This window comes from Rhipicephalus microplus, chromosome 8 (assembly GCF_043290135.1).
Source record: "Rhipicephalus microplus isolate Deutch F79 chromosome 8, USDA_Rmic, whole genome shotgun sequence".
NCBI lineage: Eukaryota > Metazoa > Arthropoda > Arachnida > Ixodida > Ixodidae > Rhipicephalus > Rhipicephalus microplus.
The window spans coordinates 42,262,749-42,286,487 of record NC_134707.1 but is presented as its reverse complement, the minus strand read 5'-3'; the positions used below and the strand labels follow the sequence as shown (position 1 = coordinate 42,286,487).

The window sequence follows — 23,739 nt, the reverse complement described above, 5'->3', positions numbered from 1 at the left end:
TACTACAATATTGGCCCTGACCTTTTCAGATAAGCGATGCTCCTGTTGTGTCTTCCGTCTTTGTAGTCTGAGTGCTTTACGAATGAACACTGCGGTTGGTGGTATTACATTACTTTCTTCGTTGATTTACTAGTACAACCACTAGCAGCTACTAGTAGGGGCCTTGCTTGTAAGAAGACGGTTTATATGTACTTGAAATATAAACAAAACCTGCTAAAAAATGTCCGACATCTTAAGCCGTCTTCGTAACACTCCTCAAATAAGCAAACGGGGTGTTTGCAAGGTTTTTTTTTTGCTTACGAACACCCAAATTGTTAAACTACCGGTGTACTGAGGGCGTTTATAAAAGTGCGAAACACACGTATCACACTCCTAAGGGTGTGAATGTTTTTTTTTTTACTGTGTAAATTTTAGCACCCTCAATGCTGCAAAAATAAAGGGGATGCGCCTAAAATACTTGACTACCGTACCAAGGCAAACTTGTTCGTAAACATTTTTTTTGTCACAACTACTGTGCAGTAGAGCCGGCTATGTGAACTGCAAGTGTGATGTTAACAAAGTCTTGCTTGTTTGCCACCTTTAAACTCCTACTCTAACGCCTTCGGGTAATGCGGGACTATTATTGAATAAATGATGAAAGAATCAAAGCATGCGGTAAGTCTCTGTAACCTTGCTCGTATTTGATGGATTTTAAAAATAAATGCGTTTTGATTCAGTAGAAATATCAGCCGTCATGCAGACACTGCGGAATCAGAGCGTAGTTGAAGTATATATAAACATTCTGGAAGAAATCTACAGGGGATCAACTGCTACCATAGTGCTTCATAAAGAAAGCAACAGAATGCCAATCAAGAAGGGTGTAATGCAGGGGGACACAATCTCCCCAAGGCTATTTACCGCGTGCTTACAGGAGGTTTTCAGAAGCCTAGAATGGGAACAGTTAGGGATAAGAGTTAATGGAGAATACCTTAGTAACCTGCGCTTCGCCGATGACATTGCATTGCTGAGTAACTCAGGGGACGAATTGCAACGCATGATTACGTAGTTAGACAAGGAGAGCAGAAAGGTGGGTCTTAAAATTAATCTGCAGAAAACAAAAGTAATGGACAACAACCTCGGAAAAGAGCAGCGCTTCGAGATAGGTAATAGTGCACTTGAAGTTGTAAAAGACTATGTCTACTTAGGGCAGGTAATAACCGCAGAGCCTAACCACGAGATTGAAGTAACTAGAAGAATAAGAATGGGGTGGAGTACATTCGGCAAGCACTCTCAAATTGTGACAGGTAGATTGCCACTATCCCTCAAGAGGAAGGTATATAACAGCTGTATCTTGCCGGTACTTAGCTACGGAGCAGAAACCCAGAGACTTACAAAGAGGGTTCAGCTTAAATTGAGGACGACGCAGCGAGCAATGGAAAGAAAAATGGTAGGTGTAACCTTAAGAGACAAGAAGAGAGCAGAGTGGATTAGGGGACAAACGGGGGTTAAGGATATCATAGTTGAAATGAAGAAGAGGAAATGGACATGGGCCGGGCATGTAGCGCGTAGACAGGATAACCGCTGGTAACTAACTGGATCCCCAGAGAAGGGAAGCGGGTTAGGGAGAGACAGAAGGTTAGGTGGGCAGACGAGATTAAGAAGTTTGCGGGTATAAATTGGCAGCAGCAAGCACAGGACCGGGTTAACTGGCGGAAAATGGGAGAGGCCTTTGTCCTGCAGTGGACGTAGTCAGGCTGATGATGATGGTGATGATGAAAAAAAAAAAATGATGACATTCGATTCGTGAAAAGACAAGCTCTTCTAGTGAAGCCCTTCGTGGATTACCTCGAATGGTGTTGCAAGTCCCTTTTGCGAACAATAATAAGGAATTATTGAATCAAATAATGAATGAAAGAATGAATGAATGTATAAACGCCAACTTTTCGCAGAAATCCTATCATTTTTGCTTTGTGACGTCTAGGTACAAGCAGACCAAGTTTTGTAAGCATTCCAACGGCTGTCACGAGTTCGCCTTCGACATGTCGCGTACATGTGAACTTTAAAAAAGCAATAAAAAAGCAGGCATCTTGTCTAAATCGGTTGCCTACCTACTGTAACAAGTCATATAACAAAACACAATAAAGAAAAAGAAAATGGCAGGCCTCTTACACTGACCTGCAAATTTTGTGTGCAGGGTGATTCTTTCCGCAGCTTCAGAAGCACTTCCACACTCCCATTTATTTTCTCGGAAATTTCTGCTTCGCACATATTGAGTGTAGAACAAAAGGTCAATAAACTTGAAAGCAGGTGTCTTGCTATTATTTCTATCGCGCAACTGATCTGCAGTTCAGCTCCTTGACAATCGATTCCTATCGACAAGCTGTACTTTCTGTCGTTTTAGCTTTTACAGAACTTATTATTCTTGCTCAAAACATGGCCTTGATGTGTCAACACTGCTGATAATGAAAATATTTTTAATAACAAAATAATTTTATAAAATGGTAAAGGTTACTTACAAATGAATACTCGCCTGTAACCTTCAGTGAGCCAGAGACTTAATTCGTAGAAACAGGGCTGTTTGCCATTTATAAATTTGTCCTCTCCATGACGCCAGAAACAATATAGAAATACATGTAGGAAAGATGTGACGTCAGGTGGCGAGTAACGCTGTTATTTCTGTCTTAATTGCTGACATGTGGTTACAAAGCTCAAATTGCTTTTAACTAATTACCATAACGGCCTAAAGCATTCCCCACAGAACTTTTCAAACGACATCGCACCACTCTCATTTAGAAAAGAAATTATTCTTCAGTGTGTACAGGCAAGAGCAGATGTCATGGCAAAGCATATTGCAGGATGTCCATTGACACCAGGGCATCTGATACCTTCACATATGTTGTTTACGTGTGTTGGTCTTGACGTTGCTGTTCTAAGAAATCAACCACAGTCACAATACACGTACCTAAGTGCGGCTTCCTAGTATCGCTCCGTCGCAAGGTATTCCGAGCAAAAGGACAGCTTAACCTGCCTAGTTCTCAAAAAAAGCTGTAGGTTTCATAGCCTTGTGCTTAATCAGCCTCAGTGGCCAATGGGCATGTACACTGGAGCTCAAGATCACTGCCTCACATCCAATGGCCAGCAGGAGGCTTCAGTGAGAAGGCGTAGGCAGTGCAAACGAATCTCAAAGCTTAATCTTCAAAGTTCATAGAATGACTGATTGTCCAAGCCAAGCATTTCACGTTATGAGCATGTCGCGCGCATGCAGGCATGCTACAGGTGCTGATTGATGAGAATGCCGCCATTCGCTGATTCTTAAACAGGTTTATTTTTCACGGCAATACACCTTAAGTTCACGCTTTTTTAGTCATTCGGGCTGCCACCGGGGTGCAGCCCGAATGCGAATTGAATTCCCCCTACCAGGGGAATAAAATTGCTGGCTAGCCCACATAACGAATTGAAATTTTTTCAAATGTGAAGCATTTCTTAGCGAACTTCGGCGACTTTGAGCGTATCTATCTATCTATCTATCTATCTATCTATCTATCTATCTATCTATCTATCTATCTATCTATCTATCTATCTATCTATCTATCTATCTATCTATTTATCTATCTATCTATCTATCTATCAAGCCGCCTACGACATTTAGCTTTCCTGGCCGATTCGATAATGGTATCAATACCAAACTTAGTATGGCATAACGTGACTGTATGAAAAACATATTTGTCTACTCATAACGTGATAATCATCACATGTTTTTCATGAATGTCATGATTTACAATTCAAGGTCCTGCAGCTCCTGCGGTGGTATCACTCACGTTGCATGTTGCAAAACTGGTATGGTATGACATGATTGCATGGCGAACGTAAGTGACAAACCCTAACATGAAAATCATGAGATGCGTGTCATGTAACAGCATGACTACATCCCGCGCTCATGATGTGCTGGTGGCAGTTTCACTAGCTTCACTTATACAAAATTTCGTATTACGGGACGTGAATGAAGGACGAAAGTATGATACTGGTGCAAACATAATAAACATGAGATCTGTGTCATGTAACAACATGACTACATAGTACGCTCATGACGCGACCGCGGCCGTTTCGCTAGCTTCACATATGCCGAATTTGGTATTACGTGATGCCAATGGATGACGAAGTTATGTGACTGTTGCAAACGTGATAATCATAAGATGCGTGTCATATGAGAGCATGGCTACATGCCGCAGTCAAGGCACCAATACATTTCGACGTGACGCGGTGCGTGTGCTCGCTGGCGTTCTTTCCGTCGAGTCACGCCGGCGTTGTGACGCCAGGCGCCGGTCCTGCCTTATACTTGCAGGCGCACGCTGCGCTGCGATGCTTTGACGCATGCGTGTTTCAGTGTGTCTGGCGCCCCTTCGTCATGAAATAGGGAGACGCAGTGTTTTCTGGGTAATGCATCGGCGCGAAATGCAGCAAGTCGCATTTTGCGCCGGTATCCGTCGGGCCACGACGACGGACGCTGGTCGCGCCTGGCGCCAGACAACTCGCGTTTTGCTAACGTAGCATCGATAGGCCCACTGTGTTCACGCGTCAACGCTACATTGGAGTATATTGGGCCTTTCATGATGCGCTCGCGGCCGTTCTGCTAACTCCACATATACCAATTTTAGTGTTACGGGACGTCATTGGATCAAGAAATATATGACTGGGGCAAACATGATAATCCTGACATGCGTGTCATGTAAGAACATGACAACATACCACGCTCATAGTGTGCTTGCAGCTGTTTCGCTAGCTCCACATATACTAAATTTGGTATCACGTGACGTGAACAAATTACGAAGGTAAACGACACATTTAAACATGATAATCATGACACGGAAGTCATGTACGGCATAATATACTTCCACCCCGTAAGGGTGTGCTGGTTTTAAAGTGATAAATCAACATTTCTTATTCGTGCTTCGCAGATCATCGATTCCCGTTGTACGCTGTACGCGGGATCTGTTAATTTTTTTTTCATTTCACAAGTACGATAGTATACTTCGAGGCCACAAAAAAGACATTCATAATGCTCAGACATCCGTGAGCTCTCTGGCTGTTCGAAGGTGATGAGAAACTGAACGTTTCATTTAGGTTAAAGGAAAATTGATATTCACATGCAAGCGATACGTACAAAGTTAAGCTGATGCACTCATCAAGAATGTGACCCATGCGACAAACGTAACATAACTCAGAAACTAAAATACCGGTTTATGGCGTTCTGATAATGTGGGCTTGAAAGAACTAACTATAAAACGCACTACATTCATATTATTACGCTGTTTTTTCGAATGAAACAAAGGTGTTGGACAATAAATAGGTTTTGCGTTTTCAACATTTCTTTCTTTATTCTTATATCTGTTTCAAATTAAAAATGTCAAACATGTGTGTGAGGAGTGGGATTGCTTTTAATTGACTTTTTTTCTTTCTCGCTTTGCCGATATTCTCATGGGTAAGTTAGTTCGCTCAAATGAGTTGCGACAGCCACCCCACTCACTAGAGATGAGACACAGTTTCTGATTATGTAAAGTTTCCATCAGTCAATGACGTGTCTCATGAGTAGTAGTCACTTCTGAGTTCCACACAAGCCGATGAGAGCCAAATTCAATCAGGAACGCTGTCAGCCTGATTCATAAGAGAGATAGCTATTGCATTCTGTTGTCAGTGCGCTGCAGTCAAGCAATTACCATGATTCATATCAACAACATGGTGAAAGTTTCGCGGAAAACAACAAAACTTCATATAAGCTACCCGAATTGTGTCGCATATTATGGGCATCCGAAAAGTATGGTACATTCTGTGTCACAGGATTCTTTAATTGAAAAACGAAAAATGGCATTCGGGAAGTGTAGCGGCAATACCAAAAGGCTACCATATTGTAGGAGCGTATTATGTTTCCCAGCTTGCCGCACACGTGCAGTAGAAAAAGATCACAACCACTGGTGTAAGCCACAACCTGAACCGAACAATAACAAAAGTAACTTGAAGGTCTTGAAGCTGTTTGTGAAGAGGACGGACTAGGCATGCTGGGAAAGTGATTTGAAGGCGAGGCGTTGAGCTTTCGTTTGCATCCTTTTGTCCGAATGTCGTCGGTGGCGTTGGCTCGACGGCGACACGCACAGTCCTGCTTCAGGTTGCGCCGACGGTCTTACTACTGCTATACTGCCCTGCTTTTGAACCTAGGGCAGGCATTCAACGCACTGCAAATTCGAAAAGCAATTGAGTATGCCGCTAGCGTGACGTATAGCGCCACGATACTACGGATAACCGCGACTAGTTCACGTGACGTGTTCCAGAAATGATATCTGGTCAAAATAACTGTTTCAAACCTGGAATTTTCATTTTTTTTCCCGAGACTGATCTAGTAGGTATTTAGTAACAGATAGGACCTCAGTAGACTGCAAACGTACTATTTATTCGGTGGTGCAAGCATTTATGAACTTACAGACAAGATATCAAATAACGTCATCATGTCCTTGATTTGATATATGAGGTTTAACGTCCCAAAACCACCATATGATTATGAGAGACGCCGTAGTGGAGGGCTCCGGAAATTTCGACCACCTGGGGTTCTTTAACGTGCACCCAAATCCGAGCACACGGGCCTACAACATTTCCGCCTCCATCGGAAATGCAGCCGCCGCAGCCGGGATTTGAACCCACGACCAGCGGGTCAGCAGCCGAGTACCTTAGCCACTAGACCACCGCGGCGGGGCGTCATCATGTCCTTGTAGTCATTAAATAACATAAATTGCAAACTTATTACTGCTGTTCCCAAGAGTACACAAAATCTGAACCAATGTCGTATTAGAGTGGAAAGATCTTCAAGAATCCTTCCCGAAAACGCGGCTTGTCTGCCTCTGGTTGCCCGGCTCATTGTGATGCATGATGATGATGATGATGATGATGATTGTGGTGGTGGTGATAATGATAATGATGATGATGCCTCCACTATGGCTCTTGCCCACTAGGAGGATTTTCCAAGAATTGAGGATATGAAATTTAGGCCTTTCGAGTGATACCTAATCCTAACAGAAGGAGGATTGATTTGATTGATATGTGGGGTTTAACGTCCCAAAACCACTATATGATTATGAGAGACGCCGTAGTGGAGGGCTCCGGAAATTTAGACCACCTGGGGTTCTTGAAAGTGCACCCAAATCTGAGCACACGGGCCTACAACATTTTCGCCTCCATCGGAAATGCAGCCGCCGCAGCCGGGATTTGAACCCGCGCCCTGCAGGTCAGCAGCCGAGTACCTTAGCCACTAGACCACCACGGCGGGGCCAGGAGGAGGATAAAGCACACGTAAATACAGAAAGAGTGCAATACTTTTTTTTGTCATTTCGACCACACAGACTAATATACATCTTGACTTTAGTCAGCCTTTTTCTTCTTCATGGCTCTAAGCTCCACCAAAATAAAACAATGGGGATATCGATTGCAGTGGAAATGGTAGTGGGGAAATTTTGTGCGATGACATGAGTAGACGACAGTAGGACCACCATTGTTGAAACTGCTACGCCAGTCGCAGTCTCCGTTTATTAGAGCGTACGTGCTCGCGTGGCAGCCAGTATGAGCCACGTCATGTAGTGACTAAGCAATAATAATGTCCTGCGTAAAGCGTGGTGTGCCGCGCACTTTTTACAACCTCGACTTTAAAGACGTCGCTAAGCTGACGTTTCATTCGAAGAAATCAGATGGCGCGACGCCTTTGTCTGATCTAGGGAGCCTACGTGTGCGCGCGTCTCCGTGTAGACGCGCGCACATGTAGTCTCCCTAGTCTGATCAACACTGCCTCCAAATCAGTGTCGCCTTCCCCAGAATTATGGTGATGACGCCTTTTCTTTAAGCGAGCGCCCAATTGAGTCCTTTACACGGACACCATCTCTTTTCAATGGGACGTACAAAGATGATGAGATACACGCGTGAAACTGCAGCAATAATGTGTTTCAAGTGAACAAAGAAACACAGCACCAATTCACGGCATCTGCTGTAGCGCGCATGCGTATTACAACACCACATGGTGGTTGTGTAGGGGCGTTGCCACCCTAAGTCTTGTGTACATGAGTGCTCTTTAGTCTTAGTACTTGATTGATTTATTTGTGGGGTTTAAGGTCACAAAACCACCATATGATTATGAAAAATGCCGTAGTGGAAGGCTCCGGAAATTTCGACCACCTGGAGTTCTTTAACGTGCATCCAAATCTGAGCAGACGGGCCTGAAGCAGCCGCCGCAGCCGGAATTCGAACCCGCGACCTGTGGGTCAGCAGCCGAGTACCTTAACCACTAGACCACAGTGGCGGGGCTAGTCTTAGTACTAAGCAACCAAGCTGTAAAACACGCATAGTCCATGCATCAATGTGCAGCACACGTATTGGCACAGAGAATTCACGCAAATACATCCAAGCGATTCATTAACGGATAGAGGCATTTCTTAGCGATGACGTTCGGGCACTTCTAGGCGGTACGTCCTGAAACAATACATTCGTTATTGAATTGTAAGGAGACCTAGAATGACTAGTGTACTCACATTCTAAAATAAGCACTTTGGTCTACCTCATTTTTGCGTACTACTGTGACAAATATTATGCCCACCACTGCATCTCTCTACAAAGGTAATTCCCAGCCAAGGTGTGTGCTTTTAGTTGGTAGGCATATTTTCAGATACGGGTGTCCCACAGGAGCAAACAGCAAATCTTGCAACTAATGCACATTCGGGGAATGGAGCTACTTCGAAGCAGTTTAAGAGTAACTGCACGTGTCCTTTGTTTTTATTTGTACAAGTCCTGGACGGACGGCTCTCTGAAAGTCGAGTGCATGTCATGGGCTTAGAAGGCACGTCGTCTACTCTATATACTAAAGCGTAGTTATGCTGCATCGAAGTGTCGGAACTCATGTTCTGGCACTGACGCCAGTTTTAACGAAACTAAGTGCATTCTTTGGTGCAATACTGTCCATCTCATAAGTGGCAAGACCCTCCTCCCACCCATTTTTACTTGATGTTAGGCAACTGCCCACACAGCTGCTTGTGAAATACGCCTGTTTAAATTCTTTACATCTAGGCGGTTGTCTGATGAATCTCGCAGCCCGTTTTCAAGCGTTTATCTGCTTTATTATGTCTATTACTGTAACTAAGTGTGTCTTCACGCTGTCCCTGGGTATATACAAACTTGTAAATCGCCTGGGGCGCACGCCTTCAAGGAATAAATCGTAATACTAGCCTATATGGATGTCATGGCAAGTTAATTGTGCAAGTCGCATACGCTTGTACTCTTATGCTAATTTTGGTATATAAGAACACGGCCATGAGAGCATCCGCACGCACGCAACTACATAGATAGATAGATAGATAGATAGATAGATAGATAGATAGATAGATAGATAGATAGATAGATAGATAGATAGATAGATAGATAGATAGATAGATAGATAGATAGATAGATAGATAGATAGATAGATAGATAGATAGATAGATAGATAGATAGATAGATAGATAGATAGATAGATAGATGCTTTATATAAACCCTCTACTTAAGGTATGTGTAACGCATGCCGTGAAGCGGGAGGAAAATAAGCCCTGACGTGACAACAGATAATTTATCTGGAAAATACGCATGCGTTAATGATATAACCAGAGGACGCCTCTTCTTGAGTGCGACAGCTTTCCTAATGATGGCAAGAGCACTTGTTGAAACCATATATACAGTGATATTTGCTATTCAGCGTCAGAAATCATCACCCACTTTCTTCGCATTTGTACTTTTTAACCACATCCAACTAATCACCAACAAGGCAAATAATGACCCAGGACTTCCATAAATTATGCCCTAAGCCTTGTGCTACATTGCTAAAACGTCCAAGGGATATTTCAAATATCCGCTAGTAAACATTGTTGAAAGATCTAAAGCGCTGCCATCTACTGGATGGCTTTGCGGAGATTTTTTCTCGAGTGCATACGTATATTGAGAGATGGCGGTGGCATACCACTTGTTTGTGAACACATATAAGAAGTAGAGTGAAATCCAGGTGGCTACATTTCGGGGAAGAGACAGACAGACAGACAGACAGACAGACAGACAGACAGACAGACAGACAGACAGACAGACAGACAGACAGACAGATAGATAGATAGATAGATAGATAGATAGATAGATAGATAGATAGATAGATAGATAGATAGATAGATAGATAGATAGATAGATAGATAGATAGATAGATAGATAGATAGATAGATAGATAGATAGATAGATAGATAGATAGATAGAAAAGATTTGCGTAATAACTATTCATACACCCTCCCTCTCAGCCTTTAAACTTGAATGAAATATACCGCTCAATTTTTACACTTTAGTAATTTGAGCAAAAATTATTTTTCTGGCAACGGCAACTTCACTGTTTACTCGATTGCAGGTAGTGATGCAGTGATTATTTATAATCGCAGATATCCTTTTCGATTTTTTTTCTCTTTCTGTGCAACATGGCTTGCTCTTATGCACACATAAAAAAACGTTTCACTGAAAAGGTCTGTATATTCTTACGTAACATAGACTCATAACAGCACGAAGCTTGTAGACAGAAGAGGTGCCTTGCTCGTTGTTTATAGCAGATACTTGTATTTTACTTTTAGCAGGATAGCCGCCATGTGAATACATGTTGCAAAGTAACTGAGCACTAAGCTATTGTGGTAATGGGTAATTCAAATACCAACGTAACAGCGCTATGTCAATCGGCTTTTTTTTTTCTTCCGACTTACACTAGTACACGTACATTCATGGTCGTTATGGCTTGCATACTTAATTTAAACAATGATAATTAGTTGACAGCTCATCGTTGGTGGGGTGATACTGATTTGTCTAGCTACTATCTATTAAAACTCTTCCACTTTGCAATTCCTTGCTTGGATTTCTTTTATTCATAACGGTACATCAATATATCCTCAGTAGGGTGTTTGACATCACTAGAGCTTCTTTTGCATCGGAAGCAATGCAACGTACTATTGCGGAGTGATCACCTTCAAAACATTTTTTTAGTCACCCCGAGCGGTGCAATACATATCGAGGAGTTTACGTGCCATACTAACTCCCTCAAAAATCACCCCTGCCAAGTATTTTGTAGTTCTCAGTTTTTCAATGAACCTCGTTGCGACGTACGTAACCATATGATGAGCCCATATTCTCTTAAAAGCACCCCGTGAAACGTTCACAACATTTTGAGCATTTTACGGTTGCACAAACAACGTTATATACATGCTTGAATGCTTTATGTGCAATCTCAATATATTTGGCAAATGAAAACCCCTATCAGGCTGCATTTTAATAACCATAGACCACATGGCACAAGTCTACACAATCTTCCATTGCCTAGGTACGTTATTATTCTTGCTCACTTTTTCGATCAGCTGAGAGCTACAATATTGCAATTATGTTTCTCTTCACACCATCATACCGAAATTCGCGAGTCGTTGCTCATACACGAGTTAAATGCGTTATGATCTGGCTTAAATTCAACTCCAGGCAGGCTGACGTTTCTCCCGGTGCAGGACTAAGTTGTCGCATTATTATAGTCTAATCAGGTCACTGTATACAGACAGTTTCCTTACAAGTTAACGGTAGCTTCATAAACCATCGAAAAGTTTGCTCATTTACAAACGTAGTGGTCTGAATATTCACGTACTAAAAGGCTAGTGATAGGAAACATGAACGATAGGAAGGCACTCGAACACACAGAGGGAAGTGTTTCGAGGATGGATGGATGGAAGAACTTTATTAAGGTCCAATAGGTCGTGCTAGTGTCCTATAGACCGACGCGGGCTGCTCCCACGTAGGGACCGAAATACTTAGTCTTTCAGCCTTTTCGCGGATTCGTTAGACTGCCCGTAATTATCCCTCTAATCTAAGACTGCGCAAAGCTGCGTCCTATTGTTCTTCATCATTTTCCTTGTCGCTGCGTAACGCGGAGCAACGCCAGAGCATATGAGCAAGATCGATGATGTCGTGGCATTTATCGCATGTTGCAGTAATTTTTTTTACTTAAAATCCATCCCAGACCACTTGTGGACCACGTGACAACTTCAACGCACTGAGAAATTTTTGACCAATTTTTTATAAAAATTGGCCGTGTGATGATATATTTTTTCTCTTTGTAGAATATGAATTTTGCATAAGATTTCCTTAGGATAGTTAAGTTTGTTCCGGCTGGTTATGCACGAATTTGAATACAGTGGAGAACAGCGAGAGTCTCTCAATTGTTTGGAAACGCGCTATTTTCTATGCCAGCTTATAATGCTGACTGTTTAGTTGCCTTGTACAAAGAAGATTCTTGGGCATTTACAGCAGTTTTTACCTCCATTAGGGGTGTAAATAGATGTCATGGCATTGATGCCGCATATAAATTCTAGATACGCCGCTCGATTTCTGGCACCATGATTGAGATAGGCAACGTCTGCTCTTTGTGTGCGACACCTTTAATAATGTGCGCTGTTTTGTTAGGAACAGAAGAAAAAAGGAAGATACTTTGTATCAAGCTTGTTTGCACGCGTCGTTATAAGTCTGCAATTGAATCGATGCACGTCAACATTTTTCAAAGGATTATGCATGTGGAAGCAGGTACGTGGGTGAAGCTTTACAATTGGTATTTCTGAAGCTGGTATGAGGGTGGACTGTTTCATGTCCTCCCTGCTTCTGCAGGAAATGCCTCTTCAGCCCTTAATAGTTACAACTTGAGGCAGGCTACATCCTTGTCAATAGTTGTCGTTGCCTATTGGACACAGCCTCGGGCTCTTTGAGGCAAATGGAATTTCCTTGTTGACGTTTGTGTGCCTGATCAGAGAGCGTGTTTATTGATGGAGCACGTGTACTCAAAAGCTATTCAACGTCAACAATTTAGGGCAGACCATTCATGTCACAAAATTAAATTTGAATATGGAAATGTAGAAATAATTACAATAATAAAAGAACAAAAACACAAGAAGTAATGTTGTTTAAAACAATACTTTATTATTCTCTTTACCGAATGATGAAACATGGAAACAAAAGTTTTACTTATAACAATTACGGGAATAGAATCAGTCATCTTATTCATTTGGCTCTATGATAACAGTAATGTTTCTTACAATGCAGCCATGCAAAACTGATAGTTCAATAATAATGCAAACTGGTTTCCCTATATTTCTGTAGGCGATTTCAGCAGGGATGTTTGTCGGCGCTACTTCACACAAAGAGCACCTGCGTAATTAGAGGGCTGTAAATAGCGTTTAGGCAATGTAGAGCGATGAAATAGGTGGTTCAATATCATTAAACGTCCTGTTAGTGTGATGTTTTTTCCTGATTTCATCCCAGTTGAAAGTGTCGCAAATTCCTTTGTAGCATGTCTGTAAAAAAAAGTTATAACCGTTACTTATCGTCACTCTATGCTTAATCGCACCTTTAGCGATTGTACTAGAGTGCAAAGTAATGAATACCTAGGTGATCAATCATACATCTTAGTTATTTGGTGCACTCATACATTCAAAATTTCTCTGTAGTCTATTTTGCAACCATCCGGCCAGTATGCTGTTGATGGGACACTTCATAACTTGTAGTATTGCAAATTATCCCAAAGACCTCATAGCAATGTTACCTTTATTCCAGAAACAAGCAAAACCACTAATAAATAAAAGCAAGGAGAAATAGAAAAATCAAGGAATTACGTGATGGGAAGAGGAAGTTATGCAAGGCTGCCCTTCAGCTTCTTCCTTCCCAATTGGTCAAATACAATGACGTTTCTAGTACTCAATGCACAAAGTTTGTGTCGCTAATAGGAAGAGCTAATATTGTCCATCAAGTACTTTCCGCAATGTTCTCGGACAAAGCAGCACAGCAAGGCAAGAGTTGATTGCTCTACTCACGCTCCCTGCCTCTAGGATATACGTAAGCGAGAAGAGCGTCGCCAATAGCACTGCCCTCTTTCTCGTCAGTTAATAAATCCGTGCTCATACATATTTGAGCACAGGTAGTGTTTCGAGTTCCCAGCATACGACTAGTAGGGATATGATTAGAAACTTAGAGTACCACCTCAGAATATTTAATCTTCTCAAGGAACGACGAAAAACTGGTGTTCCTCCTAGATTTGCAATCTCTGCGTCTAAGCCCACAGAGCACTAACCAAATATAAAGTATAAATGTTGCCGCTTTATGTAGAGAGAGAGAGAGAGAGAGATAAAGATGCAAGGAAAGGCAGGGAAGTTAACCAGACGCGCATCCGGTTTGCTACCCTGCACTGGGTAAGGGATAAAGTGGAGAAAAAAGGTTGCAGAGAGATGAGAAGGTACACACAATCACGAGCACACTCGGGGAGCACACACAGTCTACAGGCGGTCGCTCAGGTTTGTTGACTTTAGGTAAAGTAGCAGTGCTTTAGTTGCTTTCTGCGCAACTGAGGCAGATGCTTAAGGTCCCAGTATCTTCTGTACACAAAATGGTCCGGGTTCAAGAAAATTCAAAACCATCCGGAGCTGGCATCGCTGTGTGTCGTAGCAAGCGCAGCTGCACAGGACGTGTTCGATGGTCTCATCAGCTCCGCAGAAGTCGCATGTAGAGGTGTCTGTCATACCAACGCGAAAAGAGTACACCTTTGAAAATGCAACACCCAAGCAAAGGCGGCATAACAGTGTCGCATTGGAACGGGAAAGTTGTGATGGTAGCTTTAGCTTGAGCGAAGGATCCAGTTCATAAAATTGACACCTTTGGAAGCTGGTAGACGACCAGAACGTACGTGTGAGATCTCGAGCCAGCAGGTAAAGTTATCTTGCTGCATCATTCTTTGATAGAGGAATCGGGACAACATGGGTTCCTTCATGGGCTGAGCGGGCTGCATCATCGGCTAATTGATTTCCGGTAATACCGATATGTCCAGGCAGCCATTGATATATATTATCATGCCCTCGTGCTAGAGCTTCATGATGGCAATGTCTTATTTCTTGTACCAATCGGTCATGACTCCTCCTACGCATGCCAGACTGCAAACTCTGAAGCGCTGCCTTCGAATCACAGAATTTGACCCATTTTCCTGGAAGTTCTTGAACGAGATATTGTAAAGTAGCCCTTATAGCAGCAAGCTCTGATGCCGTAGATGTAGTCATATGCGACAACTTAAACTTGATGGTCATTGCTGCAGCTGGAATTAGGAATTACAGCGGCACCTGATGAGCTGCTGGACGAGACGTACCCATCAGTGTATATCTGCGTTCGGTCTAAGTACAACTCATGTAATAATAGCAGTGTTGCTTGCTTGAATGCTACTCTGCAGTGATTGCTTTTCTTTTTGATTCCCGGAATTTCTAGACGTACTTGTGGCTGGTCGAGGCACCACAAAGGACATGCCATTCTCACAGCTGGCGTATAACCTGATGGAATGCTGTTTAGGTGCTTGGCTATGACGTCTGAAAACGTAGCACGTGGTCTTCCTGAGGGTAGAAGGGCCAAGCGGTGGTCGGGGACACGGCTAGCATGTCGAATGTGCGCTCTGAGGCAATCTACAACTCTGTATGTCTTGACCGGATGGTCTTTGGCAAGCATGATTGTGGCATAAGTAGAAGCGCATCGGGGCAGTCGTAGGCAGATACGCAGTGCCTGACCCTGCAAACTCTCCAAGGAATGAGTATTCGATTTTCAAGTGTTAGTCAGTACCGGCAAGCTGTAGCGCAGTAGACCCAGAAATAGGACTCTGTACAGCTGTAGCATGGAGGCCACAGAAGTTCCCCATGCTTTCCCGCACATGAATTTCATTATATGCACAATAGATAGCAGTCTCTTCTTTAAGTACGCACAATGTGGGCTCCACGAAAGACTTCTGTCGAGTATTATGCCCAGGAAACAATGCGTCCATGAATATTTGACACTCTGCCCATTGATGTAAACAGGGTATGGCGTCATTGGTTTGCGTGTACACGCCATCAACGCGCACTTCACAGTTGATATAGTTACGCCTTGCTTCTGAAGGTAGGCTGTTGTGAGGGTTGCTGCCCGCTGTATTCGTGCACGCACCTGAGGGCGAGTAACTGCAGCACTCCAGAGGCAAATATCATCGGCGTATATGGATAGGCACACCGACTTTGGCAGAACCTTCACCAGACCAATGAGGGCCACATTGAACAATGTGGGGCTTAAAACACCTCAGTCAGTCAGTCAGTCAGTCAGTTTATTTTCCTTAAAGACCCCCAATGGGGGTATTACATAAGGGGTGGGAATAATATTTAACAAACGTAATCAATACATGGGTTTCAACTATATACATTTCTTCATATTACAAGGAAATATGCATGTACAATAAATAACACACGTAACCAACATGTAATTCAAAAAAGCACTTAAAGGTTATTTGTTAGAAGATGGTCAGTGACATGTTGTGCAAAAGAAGATGGACATATTATGTCGACAATGGAAAAAGGGAGGTCGCTCCAGTCTTTTGCTGTGCGGGAAAAAAATGACGCGAGAAATGTTGATGTTCGAGCGCGCATTAATGAAACCTGCTGCGTGTGGCTTGTCCTGGCTGATATGCGTGTTGCGGGTTTGATGTAAGATGGTTGATGCAGGATTGAACTGTGAAAAAATTTATGGTAAAGACAAAGAGAAGAAATGCGCCGACGAAGAGCGAGCGATGGAAGATTGGATAGTAATTTTAGTGATGTGACGCTGATGTCGTATGAATACGAAGAATGAATGAAGCGAGCTGCACGGTTTTGAACTGATTCTAGAGCGCAGATGAGGTATGCTTGGTGCGGGTCCCAGATGGCGGATGCGTATTCCAATTTCGGTCGCAATAGTGATGTGTAGGCAAGTAATCTTACTTGCATTGGAGCACTTTTGAGGTGACGTTTTAAAAAGCCTAAGGTTTTGTTAGACGATGAAATGATGTTTTGGACATGCGTACGCCAGATCAGATCGCTAGTCACGGTGACACCTAGGTATTTATAAGAGTTAGTCAGTTCTAGGGGTAAGCTGTTGATTGTGTACGGAAACATGAGCGGATTATTGCTACGCGTAAATGACATAGTTTTGCATTTATTTACGTTTAGTGTCATTAACCAAGTGGTACACCATTTCGAAACGTTAGTAAGATCGTTCTCTAAGGTTAACTGGTCAGAGGTGTTTAGTATTGTGCGGTAGACAACGCAGTCATCTGCGAACATACGTATATTACTGGTTACATGCAAAGGTAAGTCGTTAATATAGATTAAAAATAGTAGCGGGCCAAGGACGGAGCCTTGAGGGACACCTGATGTTACTGGGATGGCAGTAGACAGGTGGTTATTTACAGCGACGCGTTGTGATCGATTAGTAAGGAACTCTATTATCCATTTTATGACGGTGGGATGTAAATTTAGTTGGGAAAGTTTAGCGAACAATCGTTGATGAGGCACCTTATCGAATGCTTTAGCATAATCAAGAAAAACGGCATCAGTTTGCACGTTAACGTCGAGGTTAGTATGAATGTCATGCAAGAAGGCTGCCAGCTGTGTTTCACACGACAACCCCTTGCGGAAGCCGTGTTGTGAAGGGTGAAAAAAATTATTGCTGTCGAGAAAATTCATTATGTGGGAGTAGATGACATGCTCCATGATCTTGCAGGGGACGCTTGTTAGGGAGATGGGGCGATAGTTAAGTGGAGAGTTTCTATCGCCTGATTTGAAGACCGGAACGACCTTCCCTATCTTCCAGTCACATGGGATGATTCCTGAGGAAAGGGACTGGGAAAATATTAGAGCAAGAAAAAGCGAAGCACTCTCTTTAACATTTTTTAGAATTTTGGAATTGATACCATCCATGCCCGCAGAGGATGACAATTTCATTTTTTCTATTATAGACAATATTCCATTTGCGCAGAAATTGATTGCTGGCATGTCATGATTACAATTAAAGCCAAGTGAAGGTATGCGGGAGTGTATGCTTGGTTCATCAGTAAAAACTGTAGCAAAAGAAGCGTTGAATAGATTCGCACATTCCCCGTCAGTAATAGCTTCACCAGATTCAAGGGTTAGTACAGTGTCACGCGGTTTGTCAGCCTTAAGTGTTTTCCAGAACTGTCTGGGATTAGTCTGCAGTAGCTTGGGTAGGTCTGTGTTATAGAAGAAGTTTTTTGCTTTGCGCAGGGCTAAAAGATAATTGCGGTCAGCCTCATAGTACCTATCCCATACACTCGGTTGACCTGCACGTTTGGCAGATCGGAATAAACGTTTCTTTTTATTTTCAAGGCGTTTTAGATTTTTAGTAAACCAGGGTTTGTTGCAGGTGCTTGTGAAGCTGACTTTAGGTATGAATTTATCGGTTAGCTCCGTCAGTTTACCGATAAAGCGGGTCCAATTCGTATCTACTGTGTGTTGATGTAAAGTTGCTTGGAAAGTGTGGAAGAATGCGCTAAGAGCTTCGTTTATTGTTTCGTAATCCCCTCTGTCATATAGATGGATCGTTTTTTTGTAGGTTTCTCGTTTAAGCGGTTGAAAAGAAAAAGTGGCGTGAATTGTCTTATGGTCACTGATTTCGGGTAGATAGTGAATGCGTGACAGGCTTTCAGGATTGTTGGTTAGTATCAGATCCAGGACACTGGCTGTATCTTGCGATACACGTGTTGGCTCTGTGACTAGTTGGGTCATGTTGAAGTTTAGGCAAATATCAAGAAACGCATTAGCTTCACCTACACCCGTAGATGAATGCACATTGCTGGTGCGCCATTCTATTTGTGGGAAGTTAAAATCACCGAATAAAAGTACGTGCGCGTTTGGATGAGCAGACGTGAGCTGGCACATGGCCTGATTAAGTTGGTTGCTAAAATTGGAACTAGCACGGGGTGGTCGGTAGCAAACGCCCAGTACAACGGACTGAGGATGTGCCTTAATAAGTACCCAGAGCATTTCTAGCTCTGTTTTAATATGTACGACTGAGCAAGATAATTGCTCGTGAACAGCAATGAGTACACCGCCACCACGAGTAGATGCGCGGTTATTCCTGTACAACTGGAAGTTTGGTAATTCTGACAGAACTTCGTCATCACGGATGTCATCAGTTAACCACGTTTCGGTAAGTAATAGCACATTGCTTTCAGAGGATGATACAGTGCTAGATATAAGTTCCCGTTTGGGTAGGAAACTGCGAATGTTAGTGTAAATAACAGAAAGTGAAAGAGTTTTGCTAGTAACCGCAACAGCGGTCGTTTTTTTTTCCCGGTGGCTTGATTGCTACGATAGTTCTTTGACGGTGTTTGATTCGGCGTCGAAAATGTAGCGCTTCTGATTCATGTGCAGTGTTTTGAAGTGCATTGAAAATGGCTTGTTGTTACTTCTCGCAAAAGCAATTAGTTGTTTTCTAGCATTTTGGACTGAGCGTGAGAAGTCTTCACCTATGCCGTAACTTGTCCCCTTAAGCTTGCGACCATTCGATAATATTGCAGTTTTTGTCTTGTGCAGAGCAATCTTCACGATTATGGGCCGGGAGCGTTCAGGTGAATGTCGACCGAGACGATGCGCGCGTTCGATATCTCTTGGTTCTAAGTGAACCTGTAGGTTGTCCCGGCAAAGATTCATTACCAGCCGCTCCGATTCAGAAAATGTTTCAGATGCGGAAGGGTCCGGGATACCGTAAAATATTAGGTTGTTTCGCCTTGAGCGATTTTCAGCGTCATCAATACGGGCTTCTAGTGCAAAGATTCTGCAGGAGGTCTGCTCCGTGTTAACGCGCAGGACTTCTATTTCTTTTCGAAGTGGTACCAGAGACTGATAATGACTTTCAAGGTCTGATAATCTTTTGTTCAGTTCGCCAATTGTTTTATCGGTGTTACCGAGCTGAGACTTCAAGCCCTGTACTTCTGCAATTAGTTGTGTTTGACCTGTAGATAGCTTACGCAATTCAGCAAGAAGGTTCTCAGAGATATTTGAAGGGCCAGGGTTAGTTTCAACATCTCCAGCTAGAATTAGTAGTGCACGAATTACATGGACACACTCGGCAATAATAACCATACAGCAATGCGGGCTTGGCAGCTGTACCAGAAAGTAATTACCAGATCTTTTCGAAAAGACAACGTAGGGCTCACCAACCTGCATAGCGGGAGCGAATTGATTAGTGATCCGTGCAGTGGCACAGACACCAAGCCCACAGCGCTCCGTTGAAGGTCCTTGTTCTTTTATAGGTGTCGGGCTCGTGGATGTCGATGATGATGCAACCGTCCAGGCTTGGTTGAGCTCAGCTGCCCAGAGTCCCTCTTCTGGTCGAGCCAGGCATTTGACGATAGGCAGAGGGCATGCGCTGCCTTCGTCGCTTCCAGGACAGCTGAAGCCATGTTCCGCCGGCGCTACCGCATGCGCAAGCGCCGGCGGAACCTCCACCTCCCTGAGGTACTCCGCAGTAGGTGTAATGTTCAGCAGTTTTACCCTCATATGTTTGCACGAAGAAACCCCTGCCAGTTATATAATCTTTCATCCATTGAAACATTCGTTTACCAATGCCCATTGCTGCGAGAGAAGTGAGGATGACATCGTGAGCTACATTATCATATGCACCCTTCACGTCAAGCAAGAGTGCCACTGATATGCGCTTGCGACTTTTTTCTTGTTGCACAAATGTCGATAAGTCAAGGACACAGTCAATGGAGGAGCGGCCCCGACGAAAGCCTGCCATGCAAGAAGGGTATTTGGTGTATCGTTCCAAGTACCACTCGAGACGAAATAGAACCATTCTTTCCATCACCTTTCCGAGGCAGCTTGCGAGGGCAATAGGGCGGTACGCTGTCAAGTCCAATGGTTATTTTCCCGATTTCAAAAGTGGTATTAATCGACTTATTTTCCATTCTCGCGGAACACTGCCGCCGAGCCAGGAGCTGTTGAAGCATGTTAAAAGTTCTTTTCTGGCTTTTTGTCCAAGGTGTCCCAACGCACTATAAGTAATACCATCAGGACCTGGCGATGACATGCGCTTAGAAGCGACTAACGCACCTTCCAGTTCTTCCATGGTGAATGGAATGTCCATTTCTGGTAATCGCGTCTCAGGAACGATCATGGCGTCGATGCTCTCGTTCATAATATTCCCGGCAACTCTCGTGCAAAATTCTTCAGCCACCTCGAGTTCTGTTTTTCCATGACGGAGTGCCAAAGCTTTAAAAGAGTGCCGTTGTTGCGGAGAGGAGCGAACACCACGAACTGTTCTCCAGATAAATGACAGCGGTTTATGAGGGTCTAGAGATTCGCAGAATGTTTTCGAGCGTTCGCTCTCCAGCTTGTAAATGCGTCGTTGAATCTTTTTCTGGAGCCGCCTTGCTTCCCTCAGAACGTAAATTGATCTTGTGCGTCTGTATCAACATTCAGCACGCCTTTGTATAGCTCGTAATCTTTCCAGTTCGATGTCAAACTGTGTTATTTTAGACGAAAATGGTAATTTACATTTGGACGCTTGCATAGCTTCCGCTATGGTAGTTTCCAGGCTGCAGGCGAGGCCTTCTTGGCAAGCGTCCTCAACACGCGATGTAAACATCGACCAGTCAGTGCCAATTGCAACACCGGAAGAAATTTTTTTATGATACCATCGATCGTCACGTAGGTGGGTATGAGATCACTCCCATGAGTCTGAATATCGCAAAACCATTTAACTTTGGGAAAGAAGCACCGTGACACCAACGTCAGGTCAAGGCAACTGCCATACGTGAGACCCCGCAGATATGTGGGGGCACCATCGTTCATGATGGAAAGGTCGTAATCGGAAGCGAATGTAACAATGTTCCGGCCCCTGGCATTCATCCTAGTGCTCCCCCAAAGCATGTGATGGGCGTTGAATTCACCGGTGATGATCCAAGGCCCATCGGTCCTCATTAGGATGTCTTTTAATCTGTCGCAGTCAAATCGCGATGACGGAGATACATATCCACCAATAAGTGTGAACGAAACTGCATTCTTCTTTACACGAAGACACACGTACTGATTGTCATCATTTGAACTTATTGGGTGCGAAAGATAAGTCAAGTCTGTGCGAATGTAAACAATTACTTTGCTTCGTTCTTCGCAAGCGGCTGAACAAAAAGCTTCATAACCGGACAATCTATAAGGCGTTGATACGTTTTGTTCACATATGACAAGTATAGGGATTGATTGGCCCGAACAAATTGGCGAAAGTCCGAGATACGGGAATTCATGCCTCGGGAATTCCACTGAAAAATTGACACACTTTTAATTTCAGTGCGGAAGATGAGATTTTGTTGAGCCATTGTGCTTATACGACGTTAGCTAGAACTGGATTCAGTGCATCCAGTATTTGCAGTGTACTCTTAGCAGACGGAGATTGTGTGCTGCTCAGTAGCGTGTGAATCGTGGCGATTAATGATTGCACGATTGCAGTCACTTGCCTGTCTTGGTTGGAAAGATCTCGAACCGGGATCGCGGACTGGCCGTCTAGAAACTCCTTCGGTTCACTTGATGGTGTTTCCCTTTGAAGTGCAGGCCTCTCTGTCGCAGTTAGGGTATGCTCACTGGCTTTGTCCTTTACAGCCTTTTCCACGGCATTTGGTATGGGAGGCAAAGGAGGTGGTACTGATGAGGGATCTGGCAAACGTGTCGAGGAGGTAGCGGGCTTCCTTGAAGACCGACGTCGACGTGAACGACGCCTTCTGACTTTAGCTGCGGCTTCTCGATGAGATGAGTGATCGCGCACCATCTCCGTCAAGATGGCAATTTCCTTCTGAATCCGCGGGCAGTCCTTCGATGTGGCTTCATGGGATTCATTGCAATTAGAGCATTTCTTGACAGTCGCGATGCACTTATCCGCTTCATGGGGCTCGGTGCAGCGCTGGCATAACACCGAATTCTCGCAGATGCTGCTCACATGTCCAAGTTTCATGCATTTACGGCACTGGAGAGGCTTTGGAATGAAAGGCCGCACAGCATGTCTGAAGTATCCCACCTTCACATGAGAGGGGAGTGATGTGCTCTTAAACGCAATCTTCACACAGCGAGACTTGCCTAGCCGGGTGACATCAACAACTGGAGTATCAGTTGTTGACTTGACAAGAAATTGTAAGTCATTATTGGATATAGCCACATCTATGTCATAGATCACGCCGGTTACTACATCACATCCCAAGGGAACATGAGAGCGCACCTGGTTGCCGTCCAAGTCAGTTACGCTGCGCAGAACGCCCAACACGCTTGCGTGTGAAACGTCCACAGCCAGTATATTCTTTCTGGCGTTCACTCTTATGTCCGTGATCTCATTTGGCACGAGCGTTTCCAGAGACCTCGACACAGACTGTCTGTTAAGGCGTCTTATGCTGACGGTAGGAAGTGCAGGCAGAAACAGGATGGTATAAGTGTTCGATTTTGGCGCTTCACTTACAGTTTGAATAGTTGAGGATGAGGATGTCCTCATGTTCCTCCTCTTCGCTTTGCGGCTCCGCACAGGTTGGAAACCGTCATCTAAAAAGTTCTCACTGCTGAGATAGTAAGCATGAGTATCTTCACTGTCGCTGTCACTCGATTGTCCCATCCGCTTCCTGGAGGCGGCCGCCGCTGACGCCGCTGGTACCAGCAGGCGCCCGGGGTGGTCTACATCCATCCCCTCCAAGGGAGCAGCTAAAACTGATCAACAGACTTAAATTACAAATGAAATACGCCAGAGTTAGCAGAAGTAGCTCCTATTCAAAACACACTTCTTCGTCTTTCGCCGCTTTATGTAAAATAACAACTATGGGGCTGATGTGTTTTTGCCAGCTGTCTCTAG

At 43.8% G+C, this 23,739-nt stretch overlaps 2 protein-coding genes across 5 annotated transcripts in view; both read right to left on the bottom strand.

Annotated features, from left to right (window-relative positions):
- Window positions 1-12,980: 12,980 nt before the first annotated feature.
- The window catches only part of LOC119185370 (venom metalloproteinase antarease TserMP_A-like), an 84,247-nt gene continuing 73,488 nt past the window's right edge, over window positions 12,981-23,739 (bottom strand). For all 4 annotated transcript variants that reach the window (XM_075870464.1, XM_075870463.1, XM_075870461.1 and 1 more), the window contains one exon: window positions 12,981-13,379. In XM_075870464.1, coding sequence (XP_075726579.1) covers window positions 13,263-13,379 — 117 coding nt within the window. In that variant the 3' untranslated portion in view covers window positions 12,981-13,262. The remainder of the gene's footprint in view (window positions 13,380-23,739) is intronic.
- On the bottom strand, window positions 16,178-20,283 carry LOC142768972 (uncharacterized). Its single transcript, XM_075871637.1, has one exon. The coding sequence runs from the start codon at window positions 20,079-20,081 to the stop codon at window positions 19,221-19,223; it is 861 nt and encodes a 286-aa protein (XP_075727752.1). The 5' UTR covers window positions 20,082-20,283; the 3' UTR covers window positions 16,178-19,220.

What these genes read in the sequence shown, in the direction of transcription:
- LOC142768972 (XM_075871637.1), bottom strand. Translation starts at nt 20,081, where the DNA reads ATGCAGGTTGGTGAGCCCTACGTTGTCTTTTCGAAAAGATCTGGTAAT.